General features: G+C 57.2%; 4 protein-coding genes across 4 annotated transcripts; 3 read left to right on the forward strand and 1 right to left on the reverse strand.

The window, feature by feature from the left end:
• The first annotated feature begins 120 nt into the window (after window positions 1–120).
• Window positions 121–1,286, forward strand: B0T15DRAFT_518634 (glutathione S-transferase). The gene has a single exon (XM_062868378.1). It carries the CDS (start codon window positions 303–305, stop codon window positions 1,005–1,007), a length of 705 nt encoding a protein of 234 aa, XP_062726259.1. The 5' UTR covers window positions 121–302; the 3' UTR covers window positions 1,008–1,286.
• A 350-nt stretch (window positions 1,287–1,636) lies between these two features.
• B0T15DRAFT_481836 (putative glycerol transporter protein) lies at window positions 1,637–6,028 on the forward strand (the record flags this gene model as incomplete). The annotated part of the gene is made up of 7 exons (XM_062866055.1): window positions 1,637–2,062; window positions 2,126–3,150; window positions 3,847–4,154; window positions 4,213–4,280; window positions 4,342–4,923; window positions 4,987–5,845; window positions 5,922–6,028. The coding sequence occupies 7 exons, from the start codon at window positions 1,637–1,639 to the stop codon at window positions 6,026–6,028; spliced, it is 3,375 nt and encodes a 1,124-aa protein (XP_062726260.1).
• A 201-nt stretch (window positions 6,029–6,229) lies between these two features.
• B0T15DRAFT_39568 (uncharacterized protein) lies at window positions 6,230–7,657 on the reverse strand. Its single transcript, XM_062864793.1, has 2 exons — window positions 7,346–7,657; window positions 6,230–7,277 (listed from the first exon to the last, which is right to left on the reverse strand). Exons 1-2 carry the CDS (start codon window positions 7,454–7,456, stop codon window positions 6,555–6,557), a joined length of 834 nt encoding a protein of 277 aa, XP_062726261.1. The 5' UTR covers window positions 7,457–7,657; the 3' UTR covers window positions 6,230–6,554.
• Window positions 7,658–9,642: 1,985 nt separating this feature from the next.
• B0T15DRAFT_385661 (uncharacterized protein) lies at window positions 9,643–12,345 on the forward strand (the record flags this gene model as incomplete). The annotated part of the gene is made up of 3 exons (XM_062864290.1): window positions 9,643–10,569; window positions 10,630–11,154; window positions 11,479–12,345. The coding sequence occupies 3 exons, from the start codon at window positions 9,643–9,645 to the stop codon at window positions 12,343–12,345; spliced, it is 2,319 nt and encodes a 772-aa protein (XP_062726262.1).
• Between the last annotated feature and the right edge of the window lie 522 nt (window positions 12,346–12,867).

A 12,867-nucleotide genomic window follows, 5' to 3' on the forward strand; every position in this document is an offset into this window, starting at 1 on the left:
TTAGAAATGTGCTCCTGCGCAGCGCAGGCTGCGCTGCAGTCGTCACTAGTGGGTGCCACTTTGTGGGTCGGTGGTTCGCCGGTCGCAAGCTTGCCGTCCAAGGGTAATCAGCCGGGTAGATATGTGTCTTGCGGCACCGACTTATAGTTAAGGTAGCCGATAGTTCAGGTATATAAGATGAGCGAATATCGACGATTCATGGCCGTCATAATTCCCCAGCTACATCCGATCAGAACAATCAACAAAGCCACTGGCAGCACACCACTCTTCACAGCCACGAGTAAAAAGTCACGGCAATCACCATGTCGGCGCAAAGCAACCTTAAGCCCATCAAGGTCTACGGCAAAGGCGGTCCTAACCCGCCCAAGGTCGCTATGATCCTCCAGGAGCTAGACCTTCCCCACGAAATCATAGACATCCAGTTCAGCGAGCTGAAGAAGCCCGACTACCTCGCCGTCAATCCCAACGGCCGCATACCCGCCATCTACGACCCCAACACCGACCTCACGCTGTGGGAGTCCGGCGCCATTCTCGAGTACCTGATCGAAAAGTACGACAAGGCCCAGAAGCTGAGCTTCCCGCCAGGGTCCAAGGAGGCATACCATGCCAAGCAATGGCTCTTCTTCCAAACCACCGGCCAGGGTCCGTACTACGGCCAGGGCGTCTGGTTCAACAAATACCATCCCGAGAAAGTCCAAAGTGCCATTGAGCGGTACCTCAACGAAGTGAAGCGCGTCACCGGCGTGATAGAGGGCCACCTCGCCAAGCAGAAGAAGCAGTACGGGGCGCAGGAAGGCTTTGACGGCCCATGGTTCGTCGGAAACAAGCTGTCGTATGTGGACTTTGCGTTCGTGCCGTGGCAGACGGTCGCGGCGGGGTACTTTGCCGAGGCCCTCCCGGATGGCTTGAAGTTCAACCCGGATGACTATCCGCTGGTGAAGGAGTGGCTGGCTAAGCTGAGGGCACGCAAGTCCGTCTCGAGCTCGTTGTCACTCCCGACTAGCTGAGACTTATCCGGGGGAGGGTACTGGGGACAGAGCCTTTGCTATGTATTTTCAGATGCAGCAGGGCGCATTGGAGGCACATTCCCCACAGAAGAGTGTGCGCGGTCTGGATGTACTGTTAGCCATGGTGTTTCAGTGTTAAACAAAGTTATCCAGTTTCTCCAATCCGATAGATATATAGCGACCGTCGAGTGTTGTATCCTTGCGTGCGCATCCAATTGACAGAGTGGTTTCTGAGGGAAACTTCCACCTCTACTAGGAGTGGATCGAGATTCTGGTGTGGGGAGCTTGATCGCACCGGAGTCCTGTATCTGCGCCCCGCCGCCCCGCCGGCGGCCCCACATACGCCATCCCGCCGCCAGGGGTCGGGTGCAGATAAGCGCTTATCTCAATCCGGTCGCCGGGCGCCGGTATGACATACTTCAGTGAAGTTCAGTCCCCGGACTCGTCCCCATCCCTTTGACCGCAAGTTCCAGGCGATGAGCGGCGGGGACGTCAACCTTCCTGAAGACACATTCTTGACCAACGTTTTTTGTTGTCACATCCATACAGCCAACGTGCAGCTGAGTCTCTGCTCGCCAACGGAATCATAACGGCTCCCGTTTTACAGGCCAACATCAAATACTATCGACATGAACTCGGACACCTCAAACCCGGAACTTGAGTCTTTCCGGGAGCAATGGAGAGCTGAAGTACGAGCAAAGCATGATGGGGCTGCTGGGCACACCCGCCGACAGCAACAACCACACCACACCACGGGAGCCGGGCCATCCACTGCTCGCCCTAGAACCGCTTCCGCCGCACAGCCGCGGAGGAAGCCGCCAAACCCGACAGAGCAGGCGCCTGTACAAGAGCAGGACGACGACCATGTCCACTCTCGGACATTTGACGAGGCTGTGGCTGTAGCACCCGCCCCCCTATCCCTCGAAAAAGATGGGCCAGATGCGGAGGAGAAAGGCGAGCCCGTTTCGGCCCTCGAGCATTACGAGAGGGCAGTGGAAAGGGAAGCCGCAGGCAACCTGGGGGACAGCCTAAGACTGTACAGGAAGGCCTTCAGGGTGCGTCATGCGGAACCCCCACGCGTTGGAGCAGCAGTAGCATTGACAAGATTCTCATGCCAGATGGACGATCGGGTGGACCAGAAATACAAGAACAAGCACTTCCCCAAGCAGCCGCCAAAGCCTGCCCAAGCAGTGTCTTCTACCGGTTCTCGGCCAGCAGCTGCCGGTGTTAACGCCCAGATCGAACAGCCGCGGCCCATGAAGGACCTCATCGCCAGCTTCTCTCAACTATCCATCGCGCCAGCGCCTCCCGAGGTCGAGGGCGTACCGCCGCCCCGGTGCCACTTGGCTGAGATCCCCGAGGAGATTCTGGTACACATCCTCTTCGACCTGGCAATCCTCGACGTCGGCGACTTTGTGCGTGTGTCCCAGGTGTGCAAGCGCCTCGCCTATCTAGTCGCCACCGAAGACCGCATCTGGCGCCGCATCTGCCTCGGCCACGAATTCGGCTTTGGTGGCATGCACTACTACTGGCAACGCCAAATTACCTGGGAACCCCTCACGGAAGAAGACCTTATCCGTGAGGCAACCGAGGCAGAAACAGCAGTAGCCGACCCAGCCGATGCCGATTCCGACCCCCCTCCGTTACCCCCTCTCACTTTGTCGGAGCGCGCCCAGAGGCAGGCGCAGGAAAGCGCCGCCAACACGCTCGCGTTCTACCATTCCCTCTACTCGCGCTCCTGGCTGCGCATGTTCCGTCTGCGCCCGCGCATTCGTTTTAACGGCTGCTACATCAGCACCGTCAACTATCCGCGCTCGGGCGAGGCCAGCGCCAACCACGTAACCTGGGGCTCGCCCGTGCACATCGTCACCTACTACCGCTACCTGCGCTTCTTCCGCGACGGCACCGCCATCAGCCTGCTCACGACCGCCGAGCCGGCCGACGTAGTGCACCACCTGACCCGTGAGGCCGTGGCCCTCCATCGCGGCGGTGCGAACCCGCACATGCCGAGTGCGGTGGCCCAGACGGCGCTGAAGGGCCGGTGGAGGCTGGCTAGGGAGTCCGATAATCCGGGCGCGTCGCTCAGCGAGGTGGAAGGGGATGTCATGATCGAGACGGAGGGCGTCAGCAAATACATCTACCGGTTGGATCTCGCGCTGGGGACTGCGGGTAAGGGCGCGAGGAATAATAAACTCGCCTGGAAGGGATTCTACAGCTATAACCGGCTTACAGGCGATTGGGCCGAGTTTACCATGAGGCATAACAAGCCCTTCTTTTTCAGTCGGGTCAAGAGTTATGGGGTCAAGGGGGAATGAGGGGAATTGTGCCTGTCTGGGGGAAGTACACTGCACAGTACCAGGGAATGATTGCACGGTTCATGAAGGAGCTTCAATTTCCGCTTTTTCTGCGACTTCCATATGTTTCATAGACAAGCCTAGTAGACCTCTTATAGATTGATGGCAACTCGTCCGGCATTCATCTCCAAGTGCGGTACAGTGTTTACTACGATGCAGTCATGGACCTTGGTCTGCAGGTGGAAAGGGGGCTCAGGGGGGGCTTGGCGACGGCCCAGGTCAGCTTACAACAGCTGGCAGCAGTTGGTTAACTGTGCCTCGGTCGCTCCTTCCAGGTACAGTAGGTTCCGTACCTAGGCGGACCCTTGTCAGCGCTGCCCTGCAGTTCAACCGCAGCACGAAGAACCACCACGAAACGAAGACAAGTCGAACCCTAGCGGGAGACTACCGGCCGCGCAAAAGTCGCCTTTGCACGCCCCCTTCCTTCTCCCCGTGTGCGGCGGCCTACAGTGTCCCGTCCGAGTCAAGCACAAGATGCTTTGAAGCGAGTTCGTGAAAACAGCAACCGACGCCAAGTCCGACAACCTAATGGTGTCTCGCGCCGACACAGGAGGCGGCTCCGGCCCGCTTTCCTTCCTCACCGGCGTCTACGACCTCGACGCCCTCGACACGCGGTTTACGACGCCCTCGTCGGTGCCATACAGGGCGCCAACTGGGAAGAGGGAGGACGACGCCAAGCCTGACAAGCGAGCGGAGCCGTCGAAATGGGCCACTCCCGAGTTCTATGTTTACTACTTGGTGTTTCTGACGGTGGTGCCGTACATGTTCTGGATCGCCTACGACGTGTCGAGGCGTACGTGTTATTTCCGGACGTGGGAAGCCGAGAGTGGCCGTGTGTTGACATTGCGCAGCGTCGGACCCGAGATATTCCAAGTTTGAGCACCTCCTTTCGGATGGCTGGATTCCGGGTCGCAAGATCGTAAGCTCTCTTCTGGTGCCGTCCTATCAGTGGCAGAGCATGCACTGAAACGTGGTTGTAGGACGTATCGGACGCGCAGTACCACACTTTCCGGACCAACCTAGCGTACATGGCCTTGCTCCTGGTCTTCCACCCGCTGCTTCGGAGGGTTTGGAACGCCGTGTATCCCGCTGCTCAAGATGCGAAACCCGGGCGGACGAAGTCTCTTGAGGCGGCAGACGCAAGGCTGAACCAGCGCGCATCATTTGATTACGCCTTTGCGCTCTTGTATCTGATCGCTTTGCACGGTTTCTCGGCTGCTAAGATTCTCTTGATTCTGGCTGTCAACTATAAGCTTGCCACGGGGCTGCCGAGGAAGTACATCCCCGCCGTGACATGGTTATTCAACATCTGCATTCTGTTTGCCAACGAGTTGTGCGAGGGGTATAAGCTCCGTGACCTCGCGCTCCTCGTGACGGGAGCCCCCGCTAAAGCTGTGGCAGCGGATACTTCTTCCCTGGTCAAGCTCGGCGAGTGGCTCGACAGCAACAGCGGGCTCATGAGCCGCTGGGAGATTCTTTTCAATATCACCGTCCTCCGCCTGATCAGCTTCAACCTGGACTATTACTGGAGCCTAGACAGGCAAAGCGCCAGCCCCGTCGAGGTACGTCCCCCCCTGACCACGCTTCTCCCTGTGCGACTCGTTGTCGCTCACACCCCCAAGAAGAAACAACTCGACCCGGCCAACCTGTCCGAGCGCGACCGTATCTCCACGCCGGCCGCCCACAATGACTATTCCTTTCGCAACTACGTCGCCTACGCTATTTACGCCCCGCTCTACCTCACCGGCCCGATCATCACCTTCAACGACTACATCTCCCAACAGCGCTACCAGCCGGCCACCCTCTCCCGCCCGCGCACCGTCCGGTATGCCGTGCGCTTCGCCCTGGTGCTGCTCGCAATGGAACTGGTGCTGCACTATGACTACGTGGGCGCCATCTCCAAATCGTCGCCGGACTGGTCTTCATACACACCCGGACAGATCTCGCTGCTCTCCTTCTTCAACCTGCACATCATCTGGCTCAAGCTACTCCTGCCTTGGCGCTTCTTTCGCCTGTGGAGCCTGGCCGACGGCATCGACCCCCCCGAGAACATGCTGCGCTGCCCGAGCAACAACTACAGCACGCTGTCCTTCTGGCGCGGCTGGCATCGTAGCTATTACCGCTGGCTGCTGCGCTACATCTACATCCCCCTGGGTGGCTCGAGCTTCCGGTCGGGCGCTGAGGCCCTGCGCACGGTGGTCACGTACCTGGTGGTGTTTACTTTCGTGGCGCTGTGGCACGATATAAAGCTGAACCTGCTGATTTGGGGTTGGCTTGTAGTGGTGTTTTTCTTGCCCGAGATTGCCGCGAGCTATCTGTTTCCGAGGAGGAAGTGGGAGAGCAGGCCGACGGCGTACAGGATGCTGTGCTGTGTTGGTGGGGTCGGGAATGTGCTGATGATGATCTCGGCGAACCTGGTGGGTTTCGCGGTAGGGTTGGATGGGCTGGAGAGTATTGTGAAGGGAATCTTCAGGGATTATTCAGGTATGTCTTTGTCCGGGTCCCCGCCCCGCGTCCTCTTCCTGTTGGTTCTTGCAGGCTGATTGCTGACTTCCTCTAGGCCTTGTATTCCTTGTTACGGCATGCTCGGCGCTGTTTGTTGGTATACAGGTCATGTTTGAGATACGACAGTCGGAGTATAGGCGGGGGATCAACTTGAAGTGTTGAGTGCCGCATCTCCAGCCGCGGCTGGATTATGCCATGTAGATTTCCGCAAGTATTTCCAGCTTTGGCATGTACGGGATAAACGGTGTCTGTACAATGGAAGGAACCGGGATATACACTAGGTACTGCACAGTAGCTTGTTTGTCACAAACTGAGACACTCGGAAAGCCGCCGACCCGTTGAATGAGCTGGTGCATGTGACAGGATACAACATCCGTCACCAGTGCGCCTGGCGTCCGGTACCACGGCCGTAGCCAATCCGCCTTCAAATGTCTTAACCACTCATATTTGGTGTAAGTACTAGTATCCAATATTAGGCCCATGAAACCTCGAGTCGAGATCCGAGGTGCACACTGTCGCCTTGTGTTGGTGTGACACACAAGACAAGAGATGTGGACAAGCCAACCGCGCTCTAACATAGGGTATATCCTCCCACGATACAACGAGATAATTCCCTAACGCCAACTTTGCCAGGACCGAGAACAAAGCATGAAACTGACCCAAACGGCAGAACTCGAGGAACACGCTCCTAGGCCATTGTCGTCTCCTGCAGCTTTCCCAACTCCGAATCTTTCGCTGTGGCAGCTCTCTCGGTCCTCGTCGCAAACTTACCCTCCTTTCCGAGCTTTCTCTCGGTGACATACTTGCGAAGCCAGATAGCACCCCACGCCAGGCCAAAAATAATCAGGCAACCGACAGCGATGCCGAAGACATAAGCCGCCACGAGCCCGCCCTGGGTGCTGGGGTCCAGGAAATCGTACGGGTAGAAGTTCCTGGAGGCCTTGGTGACATATGCGAGCGCCAAATACAAGGCCAGCACCAAGATCAGCCAGGCCATGTGGATCGGCGGCGGCACGTCCGTTCGCGGCACGACAATCTCGAAGAGCGCGAATACGCTATTGAGCAGGTGCTGCGACACGTTGCTCCAGCCGGCAAATATCTCGGAAAACCATGCTCCCGAGTACAGACGGCCCCAGTACACGATGGTGACGATGAAGGGGTACACGACGATGGTGGTGTAAAAGGCCGAATGAAGCGCCTGGAGCAGGCGCGGGAATCGGTCGAGGAGCGGGACGCCCGAACGCGCGTAGGTGAAGGTGTGAATCGCGGCGACGAGGAAGTAGAAACCGAGACCCCAGTAGGTCAGGCTCGTGAAGTAGCTGAACTGACTCTGCGAAGCGTAGCAGCCCGTCGCAGCATTGGCACACTGCCATGCTAGGACGAAGACGAGAGTTGTGAAGACATAGAGCGACTGAAGAGAGCAAAATTCGTGAGTCCTCCGCCGTCAGCCTTCACACCCTTCTTTGGCAGAGAACCTACAATCAGCGCTCGGCAGAGGAAGAGCAACCAGGGTGACAGCAGCCACGAGGTTTCGAATCGATGGGTCGGGTCCCAGGTATCCGTCCCAAATCTGAATGGATTTCTCGCCATGATTGCAGATTGCAGATCGCTTGGCAGACTCGACGAAAGGGAAGATGTAAGGCGGGACAAAGCTTGTGCTGACAGTGGTCTTGGCACCGTTCACCTTTGATCCATGCCTCGAGGACGAATGCTTCCACTGCTTACATGAAGCAGTGAACAGTTGATTATAAGGAGAGCAGTCGCGTTTTTACGTGTTTGGGAACTGCGATTCCGAGCCCGAGTTTCCGAGGTCCCTCAACTGCCGCATGGACTTGTGTGGACCTGAGGAGCTACCTACTGTAGGTATCTACTCCGGAGCTAGTGTAGGCGAGTGAGATCTCACGTAACATCGCCCAAACAACGCCCAAGCCTCAATGTGGCGGACTGAGCAGCTGCGAGGAGCCCAATCGTTCTGAAGAGAGGAACGGCTGTGATGGCTGGTAGAAATCCTGCCGTGTGGCTTGGGAGATCTTATCCAGACTATAGGCAGGTCTGCTGCGTAAATATCTTAGCTAGGCTATACGCAGATGGACTTCTGAACCTTCCTAAGTTCACAGGTTCGGCTTCCAAGCTCCGTGTCGCTAACCTGGTGTTGGAACTGTGTAAGCTGCAAACTTTGGGGCCGTGGAATAGGTTGTAGCTGCTGGCCAGGGTAAGAAACCAGGTTGCCGATGACCTACGACCCTAGTGCAAAGTGAGAAGCGAGATGTTAGCTATCGATTACATACCGATACATACATGAGTTCCCATGTAAGTCCTTGGTGAGATGCGCAGTGTCCTCGGACCCAACGACCCTTGTTGGTGGTCGCGGACACAGGCGCCATCTACCCGCATCTGGTAGTTATCGCATGCAACGCAAGGGCACATGCCCCTGGACATGCAGGAGCTGTGCATACTGTATTGATGTTGGCACTATTTGTGCGCGGCTAACCTCTTCATCACCAGTTGGCAACTTGGCCCTCAGGTCCTTCCTGCTCTTGTTGTCCTACAGAACCGATACTATAGGACTTCCTGAATGCTTGAGGAATAGAGGTGCGGTACGTGAGGTTTCGTACAGAATGTTGGCGAGGTATTTGAGAATTGATACCGTTGACATTTTTACGACCTCCAACAGGAGAATGGGCAAGCACGGTGACCTAAGCTGGAATCGGGAGGCGCGCCGATAGCCAGCGCCTAAATTCGAATTGGAGAGCCGAGTCGACTGGATGGATGACGAGGATCAGGCCTGCTCAGCATCCAACTTGTCAATATTCAAAGAAGACGCCAGCGTGTCGTTGGGGACAATGCTACGTACCCTACCCCGTACCTTAATTGTAGGTAAAGTTCAATTATAATTTCGTTGACTGGAGGTTCGGACGAACTCGCAGGGGTTGCTGCCGGTGGAGTCTCTGCAGGGCCCAGACCGGGTTGCCCAGGGACCGCTCTTGAACTGCGCCAGGTCGTCCAATAGTAAGGTGGAGCACACAACCGATTTTCCGTGTCGCTCCTCCTCCGTCCGGAGAGTCGCTCTCATTCTGAAGCCTTATCTTCCTTCCGAAGCATCACTGTATGTGCTTTATGTGGTGTGCCCTGATCCTCACACGGAAGTAAGTCGCCGACCTCTAGAGCGCTCAAGTTGATCTTTCGCTTCCCCGTCTCCGTTGTCGAGCCTCGTCTGCCCGCCCGGGATTTTCAAAACAGCAGCACCCTCAAACCGGTTAGGTGCGGCCCCTGACACAACTCCCAAGACTCGATTCGGCCGCACGAGGTGAATTCACGCTCCACTACGACGATCAGCCGTCCCGGCGAAACACTCCATACATATAAGCTCCGGGATCAGAGCTTGGGAGCTGCTGTGTAGCCCGGTGTTTCTGGTGTCTCCTTTGCCTTCTTACAGCCGCTGGCTTTTGGGGTCCATCACCACCATGTTTCACCCCGGGCCCTTCCCGTGACAGTAGCGCCGTTTGACGATACGAGGCTCTCGCTGCTTCACCACGGTCCTTTTCTTTCGCCCTATATCTGATCAGTCTGCTACCGGTTTCCTGTCGATAATCGTGCAAACCGACACTCACACTGCGGAAAGCCGCAGGCCGCATGAGGCTGGGGCCCACCGACGGACCGCCTCCGCCTTGTACGACAGGTTCCTGCCGATCGCCGCTGTGATCTGCGGCCGATGACAACCGATCTCCCGGCGGCTCCTTCAGTCCCGGCTTGGAGAACACCCCAATTCCTCCACCATGGCCTTTTCGCAACACCATCCATCGGCGCGCTTCTCCGAGCTGCCTATCGTACTGGTCCCCGATGTCGACGACGACCACACCACGGGTCCGGAGGCGCCCTCGGAGGCTGTTGCGCCGGGCCCAGAGGAAGCACAGCCACCGCCCGCTCCGCAACACCCCATCCCGTCCATGCAGCAAGCGTTTGCAGAGTCGCTTGTGGAGGCTACACAGGGACAAGCCGCGAGCAAGCCGAAGCTGCGTACTGGCGATGCCAAAGCACGGCGGGTCGAGCTACTCGACGGTGCCAGGTCGGATCCGCACCCAACCGCCTTGTGGCGCTGTCGGCCCGGTCAGAAGACACATGAGCTGTGCAGGCTGATGGCGCAGATCTCGTTTGGCGTCTACCTGCTGCTGAACGGCATGGCTAACAGCCAGATCCTGGTCGTTTCCATCCTCCAGGGGCACATCGACGAGGTGGACGAGTTCCTAGAGACGACGCTGGAGGACATGGACCTAGCGATGAAAGATATGGAGGAGCGCATCAAGCACCTCAAGCTGCCGATGGACAACATTGACGTCTTCGAGCGGATGTTGGAGGATCGCAACTTCCGTATGCAAATTCTGGATCGGAACCAGAAAATCGAGCACATTCTGGCCCGCACTCAACTTGCGCTGAAGCAGACGACGCAAGACCTCTCCGAAGGCCTCCTGGCAACCAGGGAATTCACGATATACCTGGCCGAGCAGCAACATGGAAGCTGGCGGCGGGAACGCCCCGATGTGATCGACATTTTCGATGCCATGAAGGGGAATACAGACGGGTGGTTCAACGCCTTCATGGACCTGCAAGCAAAGGGGAGTACGCTGAATGCCCTGATCGTCCGGTTGAGCGACATCGTCTCTGAGATGGAGCGGAGGGCAGGCGAAGTCAGCCGCAAGACTCGGGTATGTTGGCTTGTAAACAAGACAACTTGGCGAGAAGCTACCGCTAACGGAGGACAACAGTTCAGCGTTCAGCCTTATACGTCTCCTAGGCATAGCCCTCAGCCGTCAGATGCGTCGTCTGTCACGACCCCTCCGACTTCTCCGCCGCCAAGGAAGGTCCCGAAATCACCACCCCGACTCTCGTTACGTCTCAGCACTCTAAACGCAGTTCAACTGTCAATCGATGATGACATTGAAGCAACGACGACGCGGGATGAGACGACGGAGCAACAAGGTGGGCATGTGGCGACGCCCCGATCACTTCTGATGGTAACCTCGAGGTCACCACCGCCCGAGTCGCCTGCCGAACCGTCTCCGGAATCGCTGGAGAATCTGCCGTCACAATCACTTCCTCCTCGAAGTCCACGGCGGCTTTCTGAGCGGCCGTCGGCGTTGCTTGATGCTCCTAAACTTGAAACTCCCCATGAAGCCAACGAAGAGGATGAGAGTGGCGAGTTGCCGTTGTTTATCTTGCAACCAAGAACATACACGCCCCAGCCGCCCACTCCACAGCCGTCGCCCCGTATCGTTGATGAGCGGCCCAAGGTCGATGAGCGGCCCAAGCTTCATGAGCGGCCCGAGACCCAGATAGCGGTCCCGAGGCCAATAGTTGGGGCTTCAGATTCTTCGGATGAATCCATCTTACAACCAAAAACGTACACTCCGCAACTGTCATCCACACAGCCCTCGCCCCGCATAGTCAGTGAGCGGCCCAAGGCTGATGAGCGGCCCAAGGCCCAGATAGAAGTTCCAAGGCCAACAGCTGGGTCACCAGCTTCTTCAGCCGAATCCATATTGCTACCCAGAACATACACGCCTCAGTTCCCATCTCCACAGCCCTCGCCACGCATAAGGGACGAGCGGCCCAAGGCGCAGGCAGAGCGGCAAAGGCCAATAGTTGGGTCCTCGGCGTCTTCAGTTGAGTCCATGGCGCAACTAACGGTCGAACACGCTAAACCCCGAGTCGAACAACTACCGTCGAAGGCACAAGCATACAGGCCAAAGGTCGTGAACATCGGATCAAAGGCGGATCTGAAGGCCGTCTCCTCCCAACCGAAACCTGGGCCGGACCCGGCTCAAGCGCCAGAATTGGTCATACCGCTGGATCATGAAGAGCAGCCGAGACCGAGGACTTCGCTGCGTCAACGCATTTCGCTGAAAACGAATCCTCCGGACTCTATACAGATTCTTCCCGCAAGCACCTTCGAACCGCAGCGGCCGTTTCACACGATTGCTCGAGCCCAGCAAGCCCCTGATTCCGCATACGGGTCCGATTTGGAGCGGGCCCCCGTCAACTCCATGACATCCATCAACTCCTCGCTGGCGGACTTTACCCCGCCTTTCATTCACCCTGGCATGATTCCGTCACCGCACTCTGAAAGGCAATTTTTCCGACCAGTGCAGGCCAGCCCGTACTCGCCGCTGCAGCAGAGGCCACATACATCCCACACCATTAACGCGCACCGTTTTCCAGCGCCGCCGAGGCATACGCCCTCGGCTATGGGCATGAGTGTCATGAGCAGCGGAACGTCCATTGCTAACCAGACGGTTGGTGGGAAAACGGTAAAGAAGAAGCGCAGCGCATTCGGCTGGCTGAAGAAGGCCTTCACTCTGGACGAAGAGGAGCGCGCTGTGTTTGAGCAAAGGAAGAGAGAGCAGCTCGCCAACCCATATAATGAACCACCGACCCAACAGTTTCTGGACGGCAAACGCATTCGACCTCGTCCGGCGTACTAGGAGGAGCCAGAGGGCCGGATGGTTTTCCTGTCCAGCGCTCATGGGAAGCCGGTAGGCTCGTACGGGCCGGGCCGGGCCTGTTTCACATCAACCGGCCCGTCCCGCGTCCAGAGAAACATTTATGCGTTCCGCTTCTCTGGACGCGGTCTCGCTTGTTGTTTTATGCGTCTGATACCCGGCGGCGTGCGAGAGAGACCCATCTCATGTGGACCAGGAAGTTCACTGGGTATGCTTGTAGACTTATTGCTTTTCCGTTAATCGTTAATTGGGCTGGTTGTGGTCTGCTAATCTACTGTGCATTTTGACGGCGCGATGGTATCGTTTGAGCTGTGGAATACCAGCTCGGCTCCTCATAGAGGAAAGGGGATTTTGCATAGCGAGGCGGAGCGCGCACGGGATTATTTATATGTACTCTAATTATCGGAGATGGACTCTAATGCTGTGAATTTGAAGGCTTAAAACCGCTTCCTCTGAATTGTGCCGAGCAACGCTGCAACTGAGCCTCTCGCTCCAGGTTGTAAT

This window comes from Chaetomium strumarium, assembly GCF_033439665.1.
Source record: "Chaetomium strumarium strain CBS 333.67 chromosome Unknown B0T15scaffold_1, whole genome shotgun sequence".
NCBI lineage: Eukaryota > Fungi > Ascomycota > Sordariomycetes > Sordariales > Chaetomiaceae > Chaetomium > Chaetomium strumarium.